At 42.5% G+C, this 25,194-nt stretch overlaps 1 protein-coding gene across 2 annotated transcripts in view; it reads left to right on the forward strand.

Annotated features, from left to right (window-relative positions):
- Nucleotides 1-9,506: 9,506 nt before the first annotated feature.
- Nucleotides 9,507-25,194, forward strand: part of LOC112253773 (protein FAM131B) — a 39,053-nt gene continuing 23,365 nt past the window's right edge. For both annotated transcript variants that reach the window (XM_042305000.1, XM_042305001.1), the window contains exon 1: nucleotides 9,507-9,653. In XM_042305000.1, the coding sequence (XP_042160934.1) occupies nucleotides 9,626-9,653 (28 nt within the window). In that variant the 5' untranslated portion in view covers nucleotides 9,507-9,625. The remainder of the gene's footprint in view (nucleotides 9,654-25,194) is intronic.

Here is a 25,194-nt window from a genome sequence, read left to right on the forward strand (position 1 = left end):
AATTGGAATGGTATCTGGCCCTAAACAGAGAGAATTTGAATGGTATCTGGCCCTAAACAGAGAGTACACAGTGGTAGAATACCTGGCCACGGTGACTGACCCCAAATTAAGAACATCTTTGAATATGTACAGACTCAGTGAGCATAGCCTTGTTGTTGAGAGAGGCCTCCATAAGCAGACATGGCTCTCAAGAGAAGACAGGCTATGTGCCCATGGCCCACAAAATGAAGTGGAAACTGAGCTACACTTCATAACCTCCTGCCAAATGTATGACTACATTAGAGACACATTTTTCCCACAGATCACACAGACCCGCAAAGAATTAGAAAACAAATCAAACATGAATAAACTCCCATATCTGTTAGGCGAAATACCATAGTGTGCAATCACAGCAGCAAGATTTGTGGCCCGTTGCCTTGAGAAAACAGTAACAAGAGGAGCACAAACAACATTGTAAATAAAACCTATATTTATCTGTTTATTTATTTTCCCTTTCATACTTCAACTACTTGCACATTGTTACAACACTGTACTTAGCCAATAATATAACATTTGAAATGTCTATATTATTTAAAAACTTTACATTTGTAATGTCTTCATCCTTTTGGAACTTCTGTGAGTGTAATGTTTGCTGTTAATTTTTTTTTTGTTTATTTCACTTTTGTTTATTATCTACTTCACTTGCTTTGGCAATGTAAACATATGTGTCCCATGCTAATAAAGCCCCTTGAATTGAAGTGAATTGAGAGCGAGAGAGACGTCACATCTAACCCCTACCTTATTCACCCCCTAGTGGTCACCTTGTGACATCACATCTTATTCCTACCTTATTCACCCCCTAGTGGTCACCTTGTGACATCACATCTAACCCCTACCTTATTCACCCCTGGTGGTCACCTTGTGACATCACATCTAACCCCTACCTTATTCACCCCTGGTGGTCACCTTGTGACATCACATCTTATTCCTACCTTATTCGCCCCCTAGTGGTCACCATGTGACATCACATCTAACCCCTACCTTATTCACCCCCTAGTGGTCACCTTGTGACATCACATCTTATTCCTACCTTATTCACCCCCTAGTGGTCACCATGTGACATCACATCTAACCCCTACCTTATTCACCCCCTAGTGGTCACCTTGTGACATCACATCTAACCCCAAACCTTCCTCCATCTAGCAGCTCACATTACTCTCTACTGTAAATTGTTTTTGTCTTCACTGTACACAAACACACACACTTAACCACACATTTAACTTCACAAAATAAATGTCCCCTTTCATGATTCACTGAGTGTACAAAACATTAGACAATGTCTTTCCATGACATGAACTGACCAGGTGAATCTTCCATATTTAACTATGATCCCTTATTGATGTCACCTTTTAAATCCACTTCAGTCAGTGTTGATGAAGGGGAGAAGACAGGATAAAGAAGAGTTTTTAAGACTTGAAACAATTAAGACATGGATTGTGTAGTGTGCAAGACAAAATATTTAAGTACCTTTCAATGGGTATGGTAGTCGATGCCAGGCGCACCAGTTTGAATGTGTCAAGAACTGCAACGCTAGTGGGTTTTTCACACTCAACAGTTTCCCATGTATATCAAGAATGGTCCATCACCCAAAGGACATCCAGCCAACTTGACACAACTGTGGAAAACATTGGAGTCAACATGGGCCAGCATTCCTGTCGAATGCTTTCAACACCTTGTATAGTCCATGCCTCAACGAATTGAGGCTGTTCTGAGGGCAGAAGGGGGTGCAACTCAATATTAGGAAGGTGTTCCTAATGTTGTGTACACTCAGTGTATATGCACACTCACATATATATATATATACACACACACACACACACACACACACACACACACACACACACACACACACACACACACACACACACACACACACACACACACACACACACACACACACACACACACACACACACATAAGGAGCTGAGAGGGGAGCCAATGGTCTATATATAGCAACAATACCAGGATTGGACAGATTATAACTGAACTGAAATGTCTGGCCAGTTATTGCATACAAATTTAACTATCCTTCCCCAACTCCTCCATCTCTCTCCACTCCTCTAAAACCTTCCCCCTTCCAATTCCCCATCCTCTCTTCCTCCATCTCTCTTTCTCTCTCCTTCCCTCCCTCTTTCCTTCCCTCTCTCCTCCCTCCCTCTTTCATTTCCTCTCTCTGTCCCTCCCTCTTTCCTTCCCTCTCTCCTTCCCTCCCTCTTTCCTTCCCTCTCTCCTACCTCCCTCTTTCCTTCCCTCTCTCCTTCCCTCCCTCTTTCCTTCCCTTTCTCCTCTTTCTCCTCTTTCTCCTCTTTCCCTCCCTCCCTACCTCCCTCCCTCCCTCCCTCCCTCCCTCCCTCCCTCCCTCCCCTCCCTCCCTCCCTCCCTCCCTCCCCCTCCCTCCCTCCCTCCCTCCCTCCCTCCCTCCCTCTTTCCTTTCCTTCCCTCTCTCCCTCCCTCTTTCCTTCCCTCTTTCCTTCCTTCCTTCCCTCTCTCCGTCCCTCCCTCTTTCCTTCCCTCTCTCCCTCCCTCCCGCTTTCCTTCCCTCTCTCCTTCCCTCCCTCTTTCCTTCCCTCTTTCCTTCCCTCTCTCCTTCCCTCTCTCCTTCCCACACTCTTTCCTTCCCTCTCTCCTCCCTCCCTCTTTCCTTCCCTCTCCTCCTTCCCTCTTTCCTTCCCTCTCTCCCTCCCTCCCTCCCTCTTTCCTTTCCTTCCCTCTCTCCCTCCCTCTTTCCTTCCCTCTTTCCTCCCCTCCCTCTTTCCTTCCTTCCTTCCCTCTCTCCGTCCCTCCCTCTTTCCTTCCCTCTCTCCCTCCCTCCCGCTTTCCTTCCCTCTCTCCTCCCTCCCTCTTTCCTTCCCTCTCCTCCTTCCCTCTTTCCTTCCCTCTCTCCCTCCCTCCCTCCCTCTTTCCTTTCCTTCCCTCTCTCCCTCCCTCTTTCCTTCCCTCCCTCTTTCCTTCCTTCCCTCTCTTCCTCCCTCCCTCTTTCCTTCCCTCTCTCCTCCCTCCCTCTTTCCTTCCCTCTTTCCCTCCCTCCCTCCCTCCCTCCCTCCCTCCCCCTCCCTCCCTCTTTCCTTTCTCTCTCTCTCCTTCCCTCCCTCTTTCCTTCCCTCTCTCCTCCCTCCCTCTTTCCTTCCCTCTCTCCTCCCCTCTTTCCCTCTTTCCCTCTTTTCCTCTTTCCCTCTCTCCCTCTCTCCCTCCCTCCCTCCCTCCCTCCCTCCCTCCCTCCCTCCCTCCCTCCCTCCCTCCCTCCCTCCCTCCCTCCCTCCCTCCCTCCCTCCCTCCCTCCCTCCCTCCCTCCCTCCCTCCCTCTCTCCCTCCCTCCTGGAATACTAATTTGAGTGTCTCGTCTTCACCTCTGCCCAGCCTTCCATGACTCAAAGCATCCCCCGCTCTTTTTCACTACCTCCCCCCATCTGCCTCCCTCATGCTCTCTGTCTCCATCTGTCCCTCCCCCTCTCTCCTCCCTCTGTCTGCCTTCCTCAGTGTGTGTGAACTCAAGGAAACATGATTGACCATGCCTGCTGCTTGTGCCAGCCCTGCGTCATTTGGCAGACAAACACTTATAGACACAGAAACAGCCCATCATAAATATATAGTCCCTCTAGAGAGGGACAGGAGGTTAGCCTGGGTAGATAGAAATAAAGAGAGAGAGAAATACATGGAGAGCGGGAGAGAGTAGGTACACCTATAGCTCATCTCTTGTCAGTGGTACTGTAGACTACTTTATTACTGACCTCAACCCAGAGTCTCTCAGAGCGTTCACAGTCAGCCCACTGACACCCCTATCAGATCACAGCAAAATCACAGTCTAATTGAACAGAGCAATGCTCAAGGAATCAAAGCCAAAGGAACTGAATAACATTAAGAAATGTTATAGATGGAAGGAATGTAGTGTGGAAACCTACCAAAAAACAATTAGGAAACAACCAATTAAATTCATTTTAGACAACTTCCTGGACAAAATGTTCCACTGTAATAGTGAAGGTATAAACTTGTCAGTAGGAAACCTAAACAGTAATATGACCTCTCAGCTTCCCTATCAAATCTAAAAATGTCAAACATAAAACCCAAGAAAATTAACAATGACAAATGGTTTGATGAAGAATGCAAAAACCTAAGAAAGAAATTGAGAAACGTGGCCAACCAAAAACATAGAGACCCAGAAAACCTGAGTCTACACCTTCACTATGGTGAATCACTAAACCCCAGAAAACCTGATGGTGAATCACTAAACCAATCAGAAATACAGAAAACCTGAGTCTACACCTTCACTATGGTGAATCACTAAAACAATACAGAAATACACTACAGAAAAAGAAGGAACAGCATGTCAGAAATCAGCTCAATGTAATTGAAGAATCCATAGACTCTAACCACTTCTGGGAAAATTGGAACACTAAACAAACAACAACACAAAGAGCTATCTATCCATAATGGAGATGTATGGATAAACCACTTCTCCCATCGTTTTGGCTCTATAACAAACAACAACACAAAGAGCTATCTATCCATAATGGAGATGTATGGATAAACCACTTCTGGGAAAATTGGAACACTAAACAAACAACAACACAAAGAGCTATCTATCCATAATGGAGATGTATGGATAAACCACTTCTCCCATCGTTTTGGCTCTATAACAAACAACAACACGAAGAGCTATCTATCCATAATGGAGATGTATGGATAAACCACTTCTCCCATCGTTTTGGCTCTATAACAAACAACAACACAAAGAGCTATCTATCCATAATGGAGATGTATGGATAAACCACTTCTCCCATCATTTTGGCTCTATAACAAACAACAACACGAAGAGCTATCTATCCATAATGGAGATGTATGGATAAAACACTTCTCCCATCGTTTTGGCTCTATAACAAACAACAACACAAAGAGCTATCTATCCATAATGGAGATGTATGGATAAAACACTTCTCCAATCTTTTTGGCTCTATAACAAACAACAACACAAAGAGCTATCTATCCATAATGGAGATGTATGGATAAAACACTTCTCCCATCGTTTTGGCTCTATAACAAACAACAACACGAAGAGCTATCTATCCATAATGGAGATGTATGGATAAAACACTTCTCCCATCGTTTTGGCTCTATAACAAACAACAACACGAAGAGCTATCTATCCATAATGGAGATGTATGGATAAAACACTTCTCCCATCGTTTTGGCTCTATAACAAACAACAACACAAAGAGCTATCTATCCATAATGGAGATGTATGGATAAAACACTTCTCCCATCGTTTTGGCTCTATAACAAACAACAACACGAAGAGCTATCTATCCATAATGGAGATGATGGATGTCCCATCGTTTTGGCTCTATAAACACAAAGAGCTATCTATCCATAATGGAGATGTATGGATCTCCCATCGTTTTGGCTCTATAACAAACAACAACACGAAGAGCTATCTATCCATAATGGAGATGTATGGATAAAACACTTCTCCCATCGTTTTGGCTCTATAACAAACAACAACACAAAGAGCTATCTATCCATAATGGAGATGTATGGATAAAACACTTCTCCCATCGTTTTGGCTCTATAACAAACAACAACACAAAGAGCTATCTATCCATAATGGAGATGTATGGATAAAACACTTCTCCCATCGTTTTGGCTCTATAACAAACAACAACACGAAGAGCTATCTATCCATAATGGAGATGTATGGATAAAACACTTCTCCCATCGTTTTGGCTCTATAACAAACAACAACACAAAGAGCTATCTATCCATAATGGAGATGTATGGATAAACCACTTCTCCCATCGTTTTGGCTCTATAACAAACAACAACACAAAGAGCTATCTATCCATAATGGAGATGTATGGATAAACCACTTCTCCCATCGTTTTGGCTCTATAACAAACAACAACACAAAGAGCTATCTATCCATAATGGAGATGTATGGATAAAACACTTCTCCCATCGTTTTGGCTCTATAACAAACAACAACACAAAGAGCTATCTATCCATAATGGAGATGTATGGATAAAACACTTCTCCAATCTTTTTGGCTCTATAACAAACAACAACACAAAGAGCTATCTATCCATAATGGAGATGTATGGATAAAACACTTCTCCAATCTTTTTGGCTCTATAACAAACAACAACACAAAGAGCTATCTATCCATAATGGAGATGTATGGATAAACCACTTCTCCCATCGTTTTGGCTCTATAACAAACAACAACACGAAGAGCTATCTATCCATAATGGAGATGTATGGATAAACCACTTCTCCCATCGTTTTGGCTCTATAACAAACAACAACACGAAGAGCTATCTATCCATAATGGAGATGTATGGATAAACCACTTCTCCCATCGTTTTGGCTCTATAACAAACAACAACACGAAGAGCTATCTATCCATAATGGAGATGTATGGATAAAACACTTCTCCCATAGTTTTGGCTCTATAACAAACAACAACACGAAGAGCTATCTATCCATAATGGAGATGTATGGATAAACCACTTCTCCCATCGCTTTGGCTCTATAACAAACAACAACACGAAGAGCTATCTATCCATAATGGAGATGTATGGATAAACCACTTCTCCCATCGTTTTGGCTCTATAACAAACAACAACACAAAGAGCTATCTATCCATAATGGAGATGTATGGATAAACCACTTCTCCCATCGTTTTGGCTCTATAACAAACAACAACACGAAGAGCTATCTATCCATAATGGAGATGTATGGATAAACCACTTCTCCCATCGTTTTGGCTCTATAACAAACAACAACACGAAGAGCTATCTATCCATAATGGAGATGTATGGATAAACCACTTCTCCCATCGTTTTGGCTCTATAACAAAGAACAAACAGCAAAAACATAAACATGATCAAATACAGATCTTAGAATCAACTATTAAAGACTCCCAGAACCCACTGGATTCTCCAATTACATTGAATGAACTACAGCACCAAATACAACCCTCCAACCCAAAAAGGACTGTGGTGTTGATGGTATCCTCAATGAAATGATCAAATATACAGACAACAAATTCCAATTGGCAATACTTAAACTCTTTAACATCATCCTTAGCTCTGGCATCTTCCCCAATATTTGGAACCAAGGCCTGATCACCCCAATCCACAAAAGTGGAGACAAATTTGACCCCAATAACTACCATGGGATATGCGTCAACAGCAACCTTGGGAAAATCCTCCGCATTATCATTAACAGCAGACTCATACAATTCCTCAGTGAAAAAAATGTTTAACAAGTCAGCTAAGAACAATTATCAAAATCCAGAAAAGAGCCATTCAATTCTACAATCACCTAAAAGGAAGTGATTCCCAAACCTTCCATAACAAAGCCATCACCTACAGAGAGATGAACCTGGAGAAGAGTCCCCTAAGCAAACAGACCCCACAGAGCCCCAAGACAGCAACACAATTTGATCCAACCAAATATAACTACTTGACACTGGAAAGAATTAACAAAAAAACAGAGCAAACTAGAATGCTATTTGGCCCTATACAGAGAGTACACAGTGGTAGAATACCTGACCACTGTGACTGACCCAAACTTAAGGAAAGCTTTGACTATGTACAGACTCAGTGAGCATAGCCTTGCTATTGAGAAAGGCTGACATAGCCTGTCTTCTCTTGAGAGCCAGGTCTGCCTATGTGCACACTGCTCATAAAATGAGGTGAAAACTGAGCTGCACTTCCTAACTTCCTGCCAAATGTATGACCATATTAGAGACACATTACTCTCTGATTACACAGATCCAAAAATAATTTGAAAATTTGATTTTGATAAACTCCCATATCTACTGGGTGAAATACCACAGTGTGCCATCACAGCAGCAATATTTGTGACCTGTTGCCACAAGAAAAGGTCAACCAGTGAAGAACAAACACCATTGTAAATACAACCCATATTTATGTTTATATATTTTCCCTTTTGTACTTTAACTATTTGCACATCGTTACAACACTGTATATATACATAATTTTACTTTGAATTGTCTTTATTCTTTTGAAACTTCTGTGAGTTTAATGTGTACTGTTAATTTGTATTGTTTATTTCACTTTGGTTTATTATCTACTTCACTTGCTTTGGTGATGTTAACATATCTTTCCCATGCAAATAAAGCCCTTAAATTGAAATTGAATTGATAGGGGCTTTATATTTGGTGGGAGGTGTATGCAGGTCAGATGAGATGAGAGAGATAGATGGGTGCAGATAATGAGGCTACTCCTCTCATTGTTTTTGTCACTAGGAAAGAGGGGGATGGAGGGGAGGGGAAGAGTGAGAGAGAGAGGGAAGGTAAGAGGAGGAGAGGGAGGGAAAAACAGAGAGGGGGAGGGAGAGAGAATAAATGGAGAGAATACAGAGAGAGCTAAATCAAGAGAGAGAAGGAGGGAGATGAGAGAGAGAGAGAGAGAGATGACAGAGAATAGGATCGATGGAGAGAGGGATGACACAGAGCAAAGGCTTTGGAGAGCTTTGATGCTGAAGGAATACCCTCCTGTGTTTTGTCATGATTCTGTGTATGTGTGTGTGTGTGTGGTGTGTGTGTGTGCGTGCGTGTGTATGTGTGTGTGTGTGTGGTGTGTGGTGTGCGTGTGCGTGTGTGTGGTGTGTGTGTGTGTGTGGTGTGTGTGTGCGTGTGTGTGTGTGTGTGTGTGTGTGTGTGTGTGTGGTGTGTGTGTGTGCGTGTGTGTGTGTGTGGTGTGTATGTGTGTGTGTGTGTGTGTGTGTGTGTGTGTGTGTGTGTGTGTGTTATTTGAGAGTGTGAGTGTGTGGTGTGTGTGTGGTGTGTGTGTGTGTGTGTGTGTGTTATTTGAGAGTGTGAGCGTGACAGAGAGGGGGAGAGAAGGATGGGTAGAGGGGCTGGGAAACCGCTGCAGTGCGTTGTTAGGCAGCTCGTGCACAGGAGAGGGAGACAGAGAACCCCGTTTTACAGCTCCAATATTACAGCAGTGCAGTTATATCCACAACAATGACAACAATGACAAAGCCCACCACTCAGTCCCCTGCTATTGAACCTCTAATGGTATGGCTACAAGCCACAGCATTCAACACACTGGCCTTCACAGGCTAATGGACAAGAGTATTGCCTGTCAATAATATGATGCTTCCCTTTCCTATTAGCCTGATTTCCCAATTACCATATCTCTAGGATTTCACTACAGATATAATACAGATATAATACGCTTATGGTAATAATAATGTTCACAATGTCAACACATGTTGATGATAATAATAGTAATAATACAAGTTATAGTTATAGCAATAGTAGTAGTCGTAGTAATAAATATGATATCACTCTTCCATATTTAACTAAAAGCTGTCTTCCTCAGTCATACTAACTTACTAACGGGATCGTATAAGAGTCTCACTGCACTGGTAAAGAGAGAGGGAGAGAGACTGAGCGAGCAAGCGCAGAAGAGAGAGAGAGCCAGAGAGGGAGGGAGAGACAGTGTGCAGGACAGCGAGTGAGAGCGAAGCGAGCAGGAGAGAGAAGCGCAAGAGAGAGAATGTATGGTGTCAGGGTAACGCTTCCTTGCTTGTATCCAGGGCCTTTGTGAATACACCATGGGATGCATCGGCTCACGGAGACTCAGTAAGACCTGCTATTCTTCCCTAATGGCTGGGGGCTGTGGTTGGGGCTGGGGGCTGGGGCTTGGGTGAGGGGACAGGGCTCCTGCTTGCTGCTGTTACGTACAGTGTGTGTGTGTGTGTGTGTGTGTGTGTGTGTGTGTGTGTGTGTGTGTGTGTGTGTGTGTGTGTGTGTGTGTGTGTGTGTGTGTGTGTGTGTGTGTGTGTGTGTGTGAATAGGCTGTGAGGACCGCGGGATGAAGAAGGGGGTGGATGGTAACCACGTCACTGTTTAGATGGGGCTTGACAATTCACGTTTGGCCAAGATGTCAGAGACAATATGTGTTAAAATGCGCTGCTGAGTGTGTGCATTCTCCCCCCCTCCCTCCATCCCACCCTCTTCTCCTGCCTTGATTCAGGATGATGCCTGGCAGAATATATGTGTGTGTGTGGGAGGGAAAGAGAGAGAAGGATGGAGAGGAGGAGACGGGGGAGGCAGATTGAAAATGCTATGACAGTTGCTGTACACAGAGAGGGAGAGATAGATAAGGGAAGAGAAGGAGAGGGAAAGATAGATGAAGCAAGAGAAGGAGAGGGAAGAAAGAGGGGAATATTCTACTGTGTGGTGTAGTATTATGTGTATAAATAGAGAGAGAGAGAAAGAGAGATGAGGTGGGCTGGAGGGAGAGAGGCAGGCAGCGAGAGGGAAGACATGCTGAATTGTATTGCAGGCAAAGAGGAGGGGAGATGGAGGGAGGGGTTGAGATGGAGAGGGGGAGAGGGAGAGGGGGAGAGGGAGAGGGGGAGAGGGAGAGGGATACGTGAGGGAAAGAGTGTATGGGATTGCATGGAGGGCTATTCAGGTTGGGATTGTCCTGGACAATACCCATCTGTGACACTTTAGGTAAATCAACGTCAGGACTGCTGAGGAGTCAGGGTGGGGTGGGGTGGCGAGGTAGTAAATAATAATGCATATGATTAAAGGTAAACACACCTCAGAAATCATATAATGTATGTACAGAATGAGAATATGAAATGATTCATGTGTACAGTAGCATCTTCAATGGGAAACATCAACAACAAGTGGATTGTGATATGCCACAGAAAAACAGAGGAGGACGTCCCAGTAGTCTATAGATGATGACTGCATTGGTCTGTTCTGTGTGCAAAATGTGTACATCGGGTTTACTTTGGATTTAAATACAGGCCTAAAGTACTGACATAAAGTGCATTGTGAAATATTTGTCATCCACTTTGTACATTCACAAACGAACGTTGAATACATAATGATTCATGAACACTCAGTACAGCATGATGGTGTGGCCGGTGACACGTTGCTTCTTGAAAGTCCAATCGCTTGAAAACTCGGACTGTATCAACAGTGGACTACTGAAAAGAACACCAAAATGTTGTTTTTGAGTGGATTTTCCCTTTAAGCAAAAACCTCTAGACATACTGGAGGCTACTTACTTGAAGTGATATTAGTATTGTAGTAGTCTTTTTCAGCACTGAGATACAGTACCTAGTAGTTTTAAATGGCTGAAGGACACTGGTAGGTTAGAGGTGAACAAGGATGGGATCAATTCCATTTAAATTCAGCAGGAAATTACTTGAAATTCAGTTAACAAATTTAAAGCTGCCTACTATTATCATTATTTCAACTGCCTGAACTGAAATGGAATTGACCCCAGCTGTGGTATTGAGGTCAGCAGTGTGACATGGTGGTGAGTGAGTGAGGTGCCCCCCCCCCCCCTTTAGAAATAACTGCGAACTAGAGATAACAACACATGAAGTATCCAAAGGATGAAAGACATTGTAGAATGAGTTGATGTCCAGAATGTAAACCAGCTGGCAGCGGGTGTGAGGTGAATAGTGAAGCCATGATAACTGTGTTAAACTAGCGCTATACACATAGAATTAGAAGTTTGATTATTAACAAGTGATTTAATTGTATCTCCATGGATATACAGTTGAAGTCGGAAGTTGACATATACTTAGGTTGGAGTCATTAAAACTTGTTGTTCAACCACTCCACAAATTTCTTGTTAACAAACTATAGTTTGGCAAGTCGGTTAGGACATCTACTTTGTGCATGACACAAACAATTTTTCAAACAATTGTTTACAGACAGATTATTTCACTTATAATTTACTGTATCACAATTCCAGTGGGTCAGATGTTTACATACACTAAGTTGACTGTGCCTTTAAACAGCTTGGAAACATCCAGAAAATGATTTCATGTCTTTAGATATTTCTGATAGGCTAATTGACATCATTTGAGTCAAATGGAGGTGTACCCGTGGATGTATTTCAAGGCCTAGCTTCAAACTCAATGCCTCTTTGCTTGACATCATGGGAAAATCAAAATAAATCAGCCAAGATCTCAGAAAATAATTGTAGACCTCCACAAGTCTGGGTCATCCATGGGAGCAATTTCCTAACACCTGAAGGTACCACATTCATCTGTACAAACAATAGTACGCAAGTATAAACACCATGGGACCATGCAGCCGTAATAACGCCCAGGAAGGAGACGCGTTCTGTCTCCTAGAGATGAACGTACTTTGGTGCGAAAAGTGCAAATCAATCCCAGAACAACAGCAAAGGACCTTGTGAAGATGCTGGAGGAAACAGGTACAAAAGTATCTATATCCACAGTATAACGAGTCCTATATCGACATAACCTGAAAGGCCGTTCAGCAAGGAAGAAGCCACCGCTCCAAAACCGCCATAAAAAAGGGTTTGCAACTGCACATGGGGACAAAGATCGTGCTTTTTGGAGAAATATCCTCTGGTCTGATGAAACAAAAATAGAAATGTTTGGCCATAATGACTATCGTTATGTTTGGAGGAAAAAGGGGGATGCTTGCAAGCTGAAGAACACCATCCCAACCGTGAAGAACGTTGTGGGGGTGCTTTGCTGCAGGAGGGACTGGTGCACTTCACAAAATAGATGGCATCATGATGTCGGAAAATGATGTGGATATATTGAAGCAACATCTCAAGACATCAGTCAGGAAGTTGAAGCTTGGTCGCAAATGGGTATTCCAAATGAACAATGACCCCAAGCATACTTCCAAAGTTGTGGGAAAATGGCTTATGGACAAGAAAGTCAAGGTATTGGAGTGGCCATCACAAAGCGCTGACCTCAATCCTTTAGAAAATTTGTGGGCAGAACTGAAAAAGTGTGTTCAAGCAAGGAGGCCTACAAACCTGACTCAGTTACACCAGCTCTGTCAGGAGGAATGGGCCAAAATTCACCCAACTTATTGTGGGGAGCTTGTGCAAGGCTACCCAAAACGTTTGACCCAAGTTCAACAATTTAAAGGCAATGCTACCAAATACTAATTGAGTCAATGTAAACTTCTGACCCACTGGGAATGTGATGAAATAAATAAAAGCTGAAATAAATCCTTCTCTCCACTATTATTCTGACATTTCACATTCTTAAAATAAAGTGGGGATCCTAAATGACCTAAAACAGGGATTTTTTTACAATGATTAAATGTCAGGAAATGTGAAAAACAGAATCATTCTTAAATGTCAAGCATGTTGTAACTATGGCAATGTTTCTGTCCTACGATTTTAACCACCATGGTGACTGAATATAGGCTAGGGTTCTTCTAAGCTGTTTAACACTTGATTTAGTGAAGAAGTGAGTGTGTGCTGCTGATACTGCAGTGTAAAGAGCTGGAGAGAGCAGCGGGGTGTGTAGGTCCGCCTGCCTGGGTGTGGCAGCAGTGTTTGTCCTGGGTGAGAAGGGGTTTAGTGTCCAGTATTGATCAGCCTCCTCAGCTGCAGTCCTCCCTGCCAACCACAGATCAACAGGAGGAGGCAGAGGAATATCTACACACTGGAGTAAGACAGAGTATCTACACACTGGAGTAAGACAGAGTATCTACACTGGAGTAAGACCAGAGAATCTACACACTGGAGTAAGACAGAGTATCTACACACGGGAGTAAGGCAGAGTATCTACACACTGGAGTAAGACAGAGTATCTACACACTGGAGTAAGACAGAGTATCTACACTGGAGTAAGACCAGAGAATCTACACACTGGAGTAAGACAGAGTATCTACACACGGGAGTAAGGCAGAGTATCTACACACTGGAGTAAGACAGAGTATCTACACACTGGAGTAAGACCAGAATATCTACACACTGGAGTAAGACCAGAGTATCTACACACTGGAGTAAGACCAGAGTATCTACACACTGGAGTAAGACTAGAGTATCTACATACTGGAGTAAGACCAGAGAATCTACATACTGGAGTAAGACCAGAGTATCTACACACTGGAGTAAGACCAGAGTATCTACACACTGGAGTAAGACTAGAGTATCTACATACTGGAGTAAGACCAGAGAATCTACATACTGGAGTAAGACCAGAGTATCTACATACTGGAGTAAGACCAGAGTATCTACACACTGGAGTAAGACTAGAGTATCTACATACTGGAGTAAGACCAGAGAATCTACATACTGGAGTAAGACAGAGCATCTACATACTGGAGTAAGACCAGAGTATCTACATACTGGAGTAAGACTAGAGTATATACACACTGGAGTAAGACCAGAGTTTCGACACACTGGAGCAAGGCTCATGCAGGTCTGTATGTGTAACGGTATAGCTTCCGTCCCTCTCCTTGCCCCTACCTGGGCTCGAACCAGGGACCCTCTGCACACATCGACAACAGCCTCCCTCGAAGCATCGTTACCCATCGCTCCACAAAAGCCGGGGTCCTTGCAGAGCAAGGGGAACAACTACTTCAAGGTCTCAGAGCGAGTGATGTCACCGTTTGAAACTCTATTAGGGCGCTCCCCCCTAACTAGCTAGCCATTTCACATTGGTTACATATACAATGTCAGTTTTTAGTAAGCACCTGATAAATAGCCTACTAACTGATTGACTATTCTGTACCACTAGAGGTGTGGATAACTACAGTATACCACATCACTATACTGTACCACCAGTGGTGTGGCAACCTATACCTCATCACAATTCTGTACCACCAGTGGTGTTGATTCCTACAGTTTACCACATCACTATTCTGTACCACCAGTGGTGTCCATTCCTATACCACATCACTATACTGTACCACCAGTGGTGTTGATTCCTATACCACATCACTATTCTGTACCACCAGTGGTGTTGATTCCTACATTATACCACATCACTATTCTGTACCACAAGTGGTGTTGATACCTACAGTTTACCACATCACTATTCTGTACCACCAGTGGTGTCCATTCCTATACCACATCACTATTCTGTACCACCAGCTGTGTTGATATCTATACCACATCACTATTCTGTACCACAAGTGGTGTTGATTCCTACATTATACCACATCACTATTCTGTACCACCAGTGGTGTTGATACCTACATTATACCACATCACTATTCTGTACCACCAGTGGTGTTGATACCTACATTATACCACATCACTATTCTGTACCACAAGTGGTGTTGATTCCTACATTATACCACATCACTATTCTGTACCACCAGTGGTGTTCATTCCTACATTATACCACATCACTATTCTGTACCACCAGTGGTGTTGATTCCTATATTATACCACATCACTATTCTGTACCACCAGTGGTGTTCATTCCTACATTATACCACATCACTATTCTGTACCACCAGTGGTGTTGATACCTACATTATACCACATAACTATTCTGTACCACAAGTGGTGTTGATTCCTATATTATACCACATCACTATTCTGTACCACCAGTGGTGTTCATTCCTACATTAAACCACATCACTATTCTGTACCACCAGTGGTGTTGATTCCTATATTATACCACATCACTATTCTGTACCACCAGTGGTGTTCATTCCTACATTAAACCACATCACTATTCTGTACCACCAGTGGTGTTGATTCCTATATTATACCACATCACTATTCTGTACCACCAGTGGTGTTCATTCCTACATTATACCACATCACTATTCTGTACCACCAGTGGTGTTGATTCCTATATTATACCACATAACTATTCTGTACCACAAGTGGTGTTGATTCCTACATTATACCACATCACAATTCTGTACCACCAGTGGTGTTGATACCTACATTATACCACATCACTATTCTGTACCACCAGTGGTGTTGATTCCTATATTATACCACATCACTATTCTGTACCACAAGTGGTGTTGATTCCTACATTATACCACATCACTATTCTGTACCACCAGTGGTGTTGATTCCTATATTATACCACATAACTATTCTGTACCACAAGTGGTGTTGATTCCTACATTATACCACATCACTATTCTGTACCACCAGTGGTGTTCATTCCTATATTATACCACATCACTATTCTGTACCACAAGTGGTGTTGATTCCTATATTATACCACATTGCTATTCTGTACCACCAGTGGTGTTGATTCCTACATTATACCACATCACTATACTGTACCACAAGTGGTGTTGATACCTACATTATACCACATCACTATACTATACTATATTCTGTACCACAAGTGGTGTTGATTCCTATATTATACCACATCACTATTCTGTACCACCAGTGGTGTTGATACCTACATTATACCACATCACTATTCTGTACCACCAGTGGTGTTGATATCTATACCATATCACTATTCTGTACCACCAGTGGTGTTGATACCTACATTATACCACATCACTATTCTGTCCCAACAGTGGTGTTGATACCTACATTATACCACATCACTATTCTGTACCACCAGTGGTGTTGATACCTACATTAAACCACATCACTATTCTGTACCACCAGTGGTGTTGATACCTACATTATACCACATCACTATTCTGTACCACCAGTGGTGTTGATTCCTACATTATACCACATCACTATTCTGTACCACCAGTGGTGTTGATTCCTACATTATACCACATCACTATTCTGTACCACAAGTGGTGTTGATACCTACATTATACCACATCACTATTCTGTACCACCAGTGGTGTTGATACCTACATTATACCACATCACTATTCTGTACCACCAGTGGTGTTGATACCTACATTAAACCACATCACTATTCTGTCCCAACAGTGGTGTTGATACCTACATTATACCACATCACTATTCTGTACCACCAGTGGTGTTGATACCTACATTATACCACATCACTATTCTGTACCACCAGTGGTGTTGATAACTACAGTTTACCACATCACTATACTGTACCACCTGCTGTGTTGATATCTATACCATATCACTATTCTGTACCACCAGTGGTGTTGATATCTACAGTTTACCACATCACTATTCTGTACCACCAGTGGTTTTGATATCTATACCATATCACTTTTCTGTAACACCAGTGGTGTTGATACCTACAGTTTACCACATCACTATTCTGTCCCAACAGTGGTGTTGATACCTACAGTTTACCACATCACTATTCTGTCCCAACAGTGGTGTTGATATCTACATTATACCACATCACTATTCTGTACCACCAGCGGTGTTGATATCTATACCACATCACTATACTGTACCACCAGCGGTGTTGATATCTATACCACATCACTATACTGTACCACCAGCGGTGTTGATATCTATACCACATCACTATACTGTACCACCAGCGGTGTTGATATCTATACCACATCACTATACTGTACCACCAGCGGTGTTGATATCTATACCACATCACTATACTGTACCACCAGCGGTGTTGATATCTATACCACATCACTATACTGTACCACCAGCGGTGTTGATATCTATACCACATCACTATACTGTACGACCAGCGGTGTTGATATCTATACCACATCACTATACTGTACCACCAGCGGTGTTGATATCTATACCACATCACTATACTGTACCACCAGCGGTGTTGATATCTATACCACATCACTATACTGTACCACCAGCGGTGTTGATATCTATACCACATCACTATACTGTACGACCAGTGGTGTTGATATCTATACCACATCACTATACTGTACCACCAGCGGTGTTGATATCTATACCACATCACTATACTGTACCACCAGCGGTGTTGATATCTATACCACATCACTATACTGTACGACCAGTGGTGTTTATTCCTGTACCACAACACCATACTGTACCACCAGCGGTGTTGATATCTATACCACATCACTATACTGTACCACCAGCGGTGTTGATATCTATACCACATCACTATACTGTACCACCAGCGGTGTTGATATCTATACCACATCACTATACTGTACGACCAGTGGTGTTTATTCCTGTACCACATCACTATACTGTACCACCAGCGGTGTTGATATCTATACCACATCACTATACTGTACCACCAGCGGTGTTGATATCTATACCACATCACTATACTGTACGACCAGTGGTGTTTATTCCTGTACCACAACACCATACTGTACCACCAGCGGTGTTGATATCTATACCACATCACTATACTGTACGACCAGTGGTGTTTATTCCTGTACCACAACACCATACTGTACCACCAGCGGTGTTGATATCTATACCACATCACTATACTGTACGACCAGTGGTGTTTATTCCTGTACCACAACACCATACTGTACCACCAGCGGTGTTGATATCTATACCACATCACTATACTGTACCACCAGCGGTGTTGATATCTATACCACATCACTATACTGTACGACCAGTGGTGTTTATTCCTGTACCACAACACTATACTGTACCACCAGCGGTGTTGATATCTATACCACATCACTATACTGTACGACCAGTGGTGTTTATTCCTGTACCACAACACCATACTGTACCACCAGCGGTGTTGATATCTATACCACATCACTATACTGTACCACCAGCGGTGTTGATATCTATACCACATCACTATACTGTACCACCAGCGGTGTTGATATCTATACCACATTACTATACTGTACCACCAGCGGTGTTGATATCTATACCACATCACTATACTGTACCACCAGCGGTGTTGATATCTATACCACATCACTATACTGTACCACCAGCGGTGTTGATATCTATACCACATCACTATTCTGTACCACCAGCGGTGTTGATATCTATACCACATCACTATACTGTACCACCAGCGGTGTTGATATCTATACCACAACACTATACTGTACCACCAGCGGTGTTGATATCTATACCACATCACTATACTGTACCACCAGCGGTGTTGATATCTATACCACATCACTATACTGTACGACCAGTGGTGTTTATTCCTGTACCACAACACTATACTGTACGACCAGCGGTGTTGATATCTATACCACATCACTATACTGTACGACCAGTGGTGTTTATTCCTGTACCACAACACCATACTGTACCACCAGCGGTGTTGATATCTATACCACATCACTATACTGTACGACCAGTGGTGTTGATATCTATACCACATCACTATACTGTACCACCAGCGGTGTTGATATCTATACCACATCACTATACTGTACGACCAGTGGTGTTTATTCCTGTACCACAACACCATACTGTACCACCAGCGGTGTTGATATCTATACCACATCACTATACTGTACGACCAGTGGTGTTTATTCCTGTACCACATCACTATACTGTACCACCAGTGGTGTTTATTCCTGTACCACAACACCATACTGTACCACCAGCGGTGTTTATTCCTGTACCACATCACTATACTGTACCACCAGTGGTGTTTATTCCTGTACCACATCACCATACTGTACCACCAGCGGTGTTTATTCCTGTACCACATCACTATACTGTACCACCAGTGGTGTTTATTCCTGTACCACATCACTATACTGTACCACCAGTGGTGTTTATTCCTGTACCACAACACCATACTGTACCACCAGCGGTGTTTATTCCTGTACCACATCACTATACTGTACCACCAGTGGTGTTTATTCCTGTACCACAACACTATACTGTACCACCAGTGGTGTTTATTCCTGTACCACAACACCATACTGTACCACCAGCAGTGTTTATTCCTGTACCACATCACTATACTGTACCACCAGTGGTGTTTATTCCTGTACCACAACACTATACTGTACCACCAGTGGTGTTTATTCCTGTACCACAACACCATACTGTACCACCAGCGGTGTTTATTCCTGTACCACAACACCATACTGTACCACCAGTGGTGTTTATTCCTGTACCACAACACCATACTGTACCACCAGTGGTGTTTATTCCTGTACCACATCACTATACTGTACCACCAGCAGTGTTGATATCTATACCACATCACTATACTGTACGACCAGTGGTGTTTATTCCTGTACCACAACACCATACTGTACTATGTCCTCATTTAAAACCATGGTTATTACACATGCACATCATTTACAGTGATTATATACACTGAGTGTACAACACATTAAGAACATATTATGTTGCACCCCCCTCTGCCTTCAGAACAGCCTCAATTCATCGGGACATGAACTCTACAAGGTGTCCAAAGCGTTCCACAGGGATGCTCCACAAGGTGTCCAAAGTGTTCCACAGGGATGCTCCACAAGGTGTCCAAAGTGTTCCACAGGGATGCTCCACAAGGTGTCCAAAGTGTTCCACAGGGATGCTCCACAAGGTGTCCAAAGTGTTCCACAGGGATGCTCCACAAGGTGTCCAAAGTGTTCCACAGGGATGCTCCACAAGGTGTCCAAAGCGTTCCACAGGGTGCTGGCCCATGTTGACTCCAATGCTTCCCACTGTTGTGTCAAGTCGGCAGGATGTCCTTTGGGTGGTGGACCATTCTTGATCACATGGGAAACTGTTGAGTGTGAAAAACCCAATGTAACAGTATTGCTTCCGTCCCTCTCCTCACCCCTACCTGGGCTCAAACCAGGGACCCTCTGCACACATCAACAACTGATACACTCCAAGCTTCGTTACCTATCGCTCCACAAAAGCCACGGCCCGGCATGGGAAACAACTACTTCAAGGTCTCAGAGTGAGTGATGTCACCGATTGAAACGCTATTAGCGCGCACCCTACTAACTAGCTAGCCATTTCACACGGGTTACACCAGCAGCGCTGAGGTTCTTGACATACTCAAACCGGTGCACCTGGCACGTACTACCATACCCCGTTCAAAAGCACAATCTTTTATCTTGCCCGTTCACCGTCTGAATGGCACACATGCACAATCCATGTCTCAATTGTCTCAAGCCTTAAAAATCCTTCTTTAACCTGTCTCCGCCCCTTCATCTACACTGATGTAAGTAGATTTAACAGGTGATATCAATAAGGAATCATAGCTTTCACCTGGTCAGTCTATGTAATCCTAAAGTTTTGTATACTCAGTGTAAAACCATAGTGATTATACAGCCACATAATTTACAGTGCATTACCTGGGCTGATGTTGAGGAAACGAGTAAACAGATGTGATGTCAACTGGTGCATAAGGAAGGCTCCACCAGCTGACTGTCTGGTGTGTGTCTACATGTGTGTGCGTGTGCACGTGACCTGTAGGCAGACCCCGTCTGCAGGGTGGGCATAGTGTGTTGCTGCTGACATGTCGCTGAAGGTGGGCAAAATAGGCACTATAATCTAATTCTAATAATGCAGCCTGAGTGCCTGTGGGATTGTGTGTGTGTGTGTGTGTGTGTGTGTGTGTGTGTGTGTGTGTGTGTGTGTGTGTGTGTGTGTGTGTGTGTGTGTGTGTGTGTGTGTGTGTGTGTGTGTGTGTGTGGGGGGATTCTCATGAAACCAGTTTTAAAATGTCTGCAGCAAATTGGGTTACAAAGCCATGATGCATCTGCAAAAATCAACTGTCAATTTGACTAAGATGTTTCGTTTTTGGCTAAGTGTCTTATTTGAAATACGTTTTACATTTTCACCTCATTTCAAATCAAATCAAATGTATTTATATAGCCCTTCGTACATCAGCTGATATCTCAAAGTGCTGTACAGAAACCCAGCCTAAAACCCCAAACAGCAAGCAATGCAGGTGTAGAAGCATGGTGGCTAGGAAAAACTCCCTAGAAAGGCCAAAACCTAGGAAGAAACCTAGAGAGGAACCAGGCTATGTGGGGTGGCCAGTCCACCTGTTTTTTGTACATTTTCAGCCCAAATTCTCTATACCGAACTGCGTCCAGATTCAATTCCCAGGTCATTTTATACCATTTTACTTTAGAAAACCTAACTTATTTGAATAAAACACATAACAGGTTGCTGTAGTTTGTCCATAAATCATGCAAATGAAAGTCTACATTAAATAATATGTATAAGGTAAAAACAGTGTCTGTGGTCTCATTACACTTTTTCAAGTTCCTTTAAAAACCTTTAAAAAAAATAATGTTTTAGGCACCCATGATGCATCATCTAGAGGAGTAGTCCTAGATGAGCACAAGTTAAAGTGGCACTCCAGTCTCCTTTTCAGCTCATTCAACACCTGATCTTCTTAACAAAAGACACATCTCAATAGGTGGTACAGGTAAGTAATGAGGGGGGGGGGCTTTCCTGTTTTGTTCCTCAATCAAGGGGGGAGGCTGATGACATCAGAGGCCACCATCAGACCAACTCCTTCAATGTCCTACTCCTTGAAGTTTGCAGTTGTGTCTAAAAAACACTATTTTGCTCAAAACATACTATTTCATCCTTTAGTGTGTTTATTTTACTGTATTTATGCTTGGCATATCGGTTTTCAACAGTAGAAGTTCCAAAATGGCTGGAGGATGTCTTTGTTAGTTTATTTGCTTATATGCCTTCAGAATGTGGTTCTTATTTTCAAACACCCCCTTCACCCCACTTGTCCTCATTCCCAAAACGACTAAAATTGGAAAAAGTCAGAGAACCATTACTTTACCAAAGTGGAGGCACGAATGGACTTTAGCGATGTGGTCAATTTTTATCTGAATCATAATGGCTGTTTCCTAATATTTGCAGATTGAGCTAAGGGTCCCTTATTACTGAAACACAAACTTCTCATTACCATGTCATTTTGGGAATGAAAACATTCCTTTTGGTAATCGAGAGCTTCTTAATTATTGACATAGCCTTGCTTTGTTCAATGTTCTCTACCTACAGTGCATTCAGAAAATATTTTCCACATTTTGTTGTTACACAGTGGGATTCAAATGGATTTAACTGTCATTTTTTGTCAACGATCTACACAAAATACCATAATGTCAAAGTGGAAGAAAAATTTTAACATTTGTAAAAACAAAAAACAAGTAATATATCTTGATTAGATAAGTATTCAACCCCCTGAGTCAATATATGTTAAAAATCACCTTTGGCAGAGATTACGGCTGTAAATCTTTCTGGGTAAGTCTCTAGGAGCTTTCCACTCTGGAATGTGCAACATTTGGCCATTATTCTTTTAAAAATTCTTCAGGCTCTGTCAAATTGTTTGTTAAACAACCATTTTAACGTCTTGGCATAGATTTTCAAGCAAATTCCTCTCTGGCAACTGAGTTAGGAAGGAAGTCTGTATTTTTGTAGAGACTGGGTGTGTTGATACACCATCCAAAGTGTAATTAATAACTTCACCATGCTGAAAGGGGTATTCAATGTCTGCTTTTTATTTTTTACCCATCTACCAAAAGGTGTTCTTGTTTGCGAGGCATTGGAAAACCTCCCTGATCTTTGTGGTTGAATCTGTGTTTGAAATTCCCTGCTCGACTGAGGGACCTTACATATATTTGTATATGTGAGGTACAGAGATGGGGTAGTCATTAAAAAAATATTTTTGCACACAGAGTATGCAACTTACTTTTTGACTTGTTAAGCAAATATTTACTCCTGAACTTATTTAGGCTTACCATAACAAAAGGGTTGAACACTTGACTCAAGACATTTCAGGTTTTCATTTTTAATTCATTTGTAAAACATCATTCCACAACCCAGATGTTTTGGGATGAGTTGGACTGCAGAGTGAAGGAAAAGCAGCTAACAAGTGCTTAGTATTCACCCCCCTTGGCATTTTTTCTATTTTGTTGCCTTACAAACTGTAATTAAAATGGATTTTGTGTAAGGGTTTCCTTAGGTGAAGTAGAGGCGGACCAAAATGCAGCGTGGTTTCTTTGATTCATGTTTAATAAAAAAAAGATAAACACGAACACTACAAAATAAACGTGGAAAACCAAAAAACAGCCCTATCTGGTGCAAAACACAGAGACAGGAACAATCACCCACAAACACACAGTGAAACCCAGGCTACCTAAATATGGTTCCCAATCAGAGACAATGACTAACACCTGCCTCTGATTGAGAACCATATCAGGCCAGACATAGAAATAGACAAACAAGACATCCAACATAGAATGCCCACTCAGATCACACCCTGACCAACCAAAACATAGAAACATACAAAGCAAACTATGGTCAGGGTGTGACATTTTGTATAATTTGATTTACATAATATGCCTACCACTTTGAAGATGCAAAATATTTTTTTTTATTGTGAAACAAACAAGAAATAAGACAAAAAAATTAACTTGAGCGTGTATAACTATTCACCCCCCAAATGTCAATACTATGTAGAGCCACCTTTTGCAATAACTACAGCTGCAAGTCTCTTTGGGTATGTCTTTATAAGCTTGGCACATCTAGCCACTGGGATTTTTACCCATTCTTCAAGGCAAAACTGCTCCAGCTCCTTCAAGTTGGATGGGTTCCGCTGGTGTACAGCAATCTTTCAGTCATACCACAGATTCTCAATTGAATTGAGGTCTAGGCTTTGACTAGGACATTCCAAGACATTTAAATGTTTCCCCTGAAACCACTCGAGTGTTGCTTTAGCATTATGCTTAGGGTCATTGTCCTGCTGAAAGGTGAACCTCCGTCCCAGTCTCAAATCTCTGGAAGACTGAAACAGGTTTCCCTCAAGAAGTTCCCTGTATTTAGCGCCATCCATCATTCCTTCAATTCTGACCAGTTTCCCAGTCCCTGCCGATGAAAAACATCCCCACAGCATGATGCTGCCACCACCATGCTTCACTGTGGGGATGGTGTTCTTGGGGGGTGATGAGAGGTGTCGGGTTTGCGCCAGACATAGCGTTTTCCTTGATGGCCAAAAAGCTCAATTTTAGCCTCATCTGACCAGAGTACCTTCTTCCATATGTTTGGGGAGTCTTCCAGATGCCTTTTGGTGAACACCAAACGTGTTTGCTTATTTTTTTCTTTAAGCAATGGCTTTTTTCTGGTTACTCTTCCATAAAGCCCAGCTCTGTGGAGTGTATGGCTGAAAGTGGTCCTATGGACAGATACTCCAATCTCCGCTGTGGAGCTTTTACAGCTCCTTCAGGGTCATCTTTGGTCTCTTTGTTGCCTCTCTGATCAATGCCCTCCTTGCCTGGTCCTTGAGTTTTGGTGGGTGGCCCTCTCTTGGCAGATTTGTTGTGGTGCCATATTCTTTCCATTTTGTAATAATGGATTTAATGGTGCTCCGTGGGATGTTTCAGATATTTTTTTATAACCAAACCCTGATCTGTACTTCTCCACAAATTTGTCCCTGACCTGTTTGAAGAGCTCCTTGGTCTTCATGGTGCCACTTGCTTGGTGGTGCCCCTTGCTTAGTGGTGTTGCAGACTCTGGGGCCTTTCAGAACTGGTGTATAATTCC

Source organism: Oncorhynchus tshawytscha, linkage group LG23, assembly GCF_018296145.1.
Source record: "Oncorhynchus tshawytscha isolate Ot180627B linkage group LG23, Otsh_v2.0, whole genome shotgun sequence".
Lineage (NCBI taxonomy): Eukaryota > Metazoa > Chordata > Actinopteri > Salmoniformes > Salmonidae > Oncorhynchus > Oncorhynchus tshawytscha.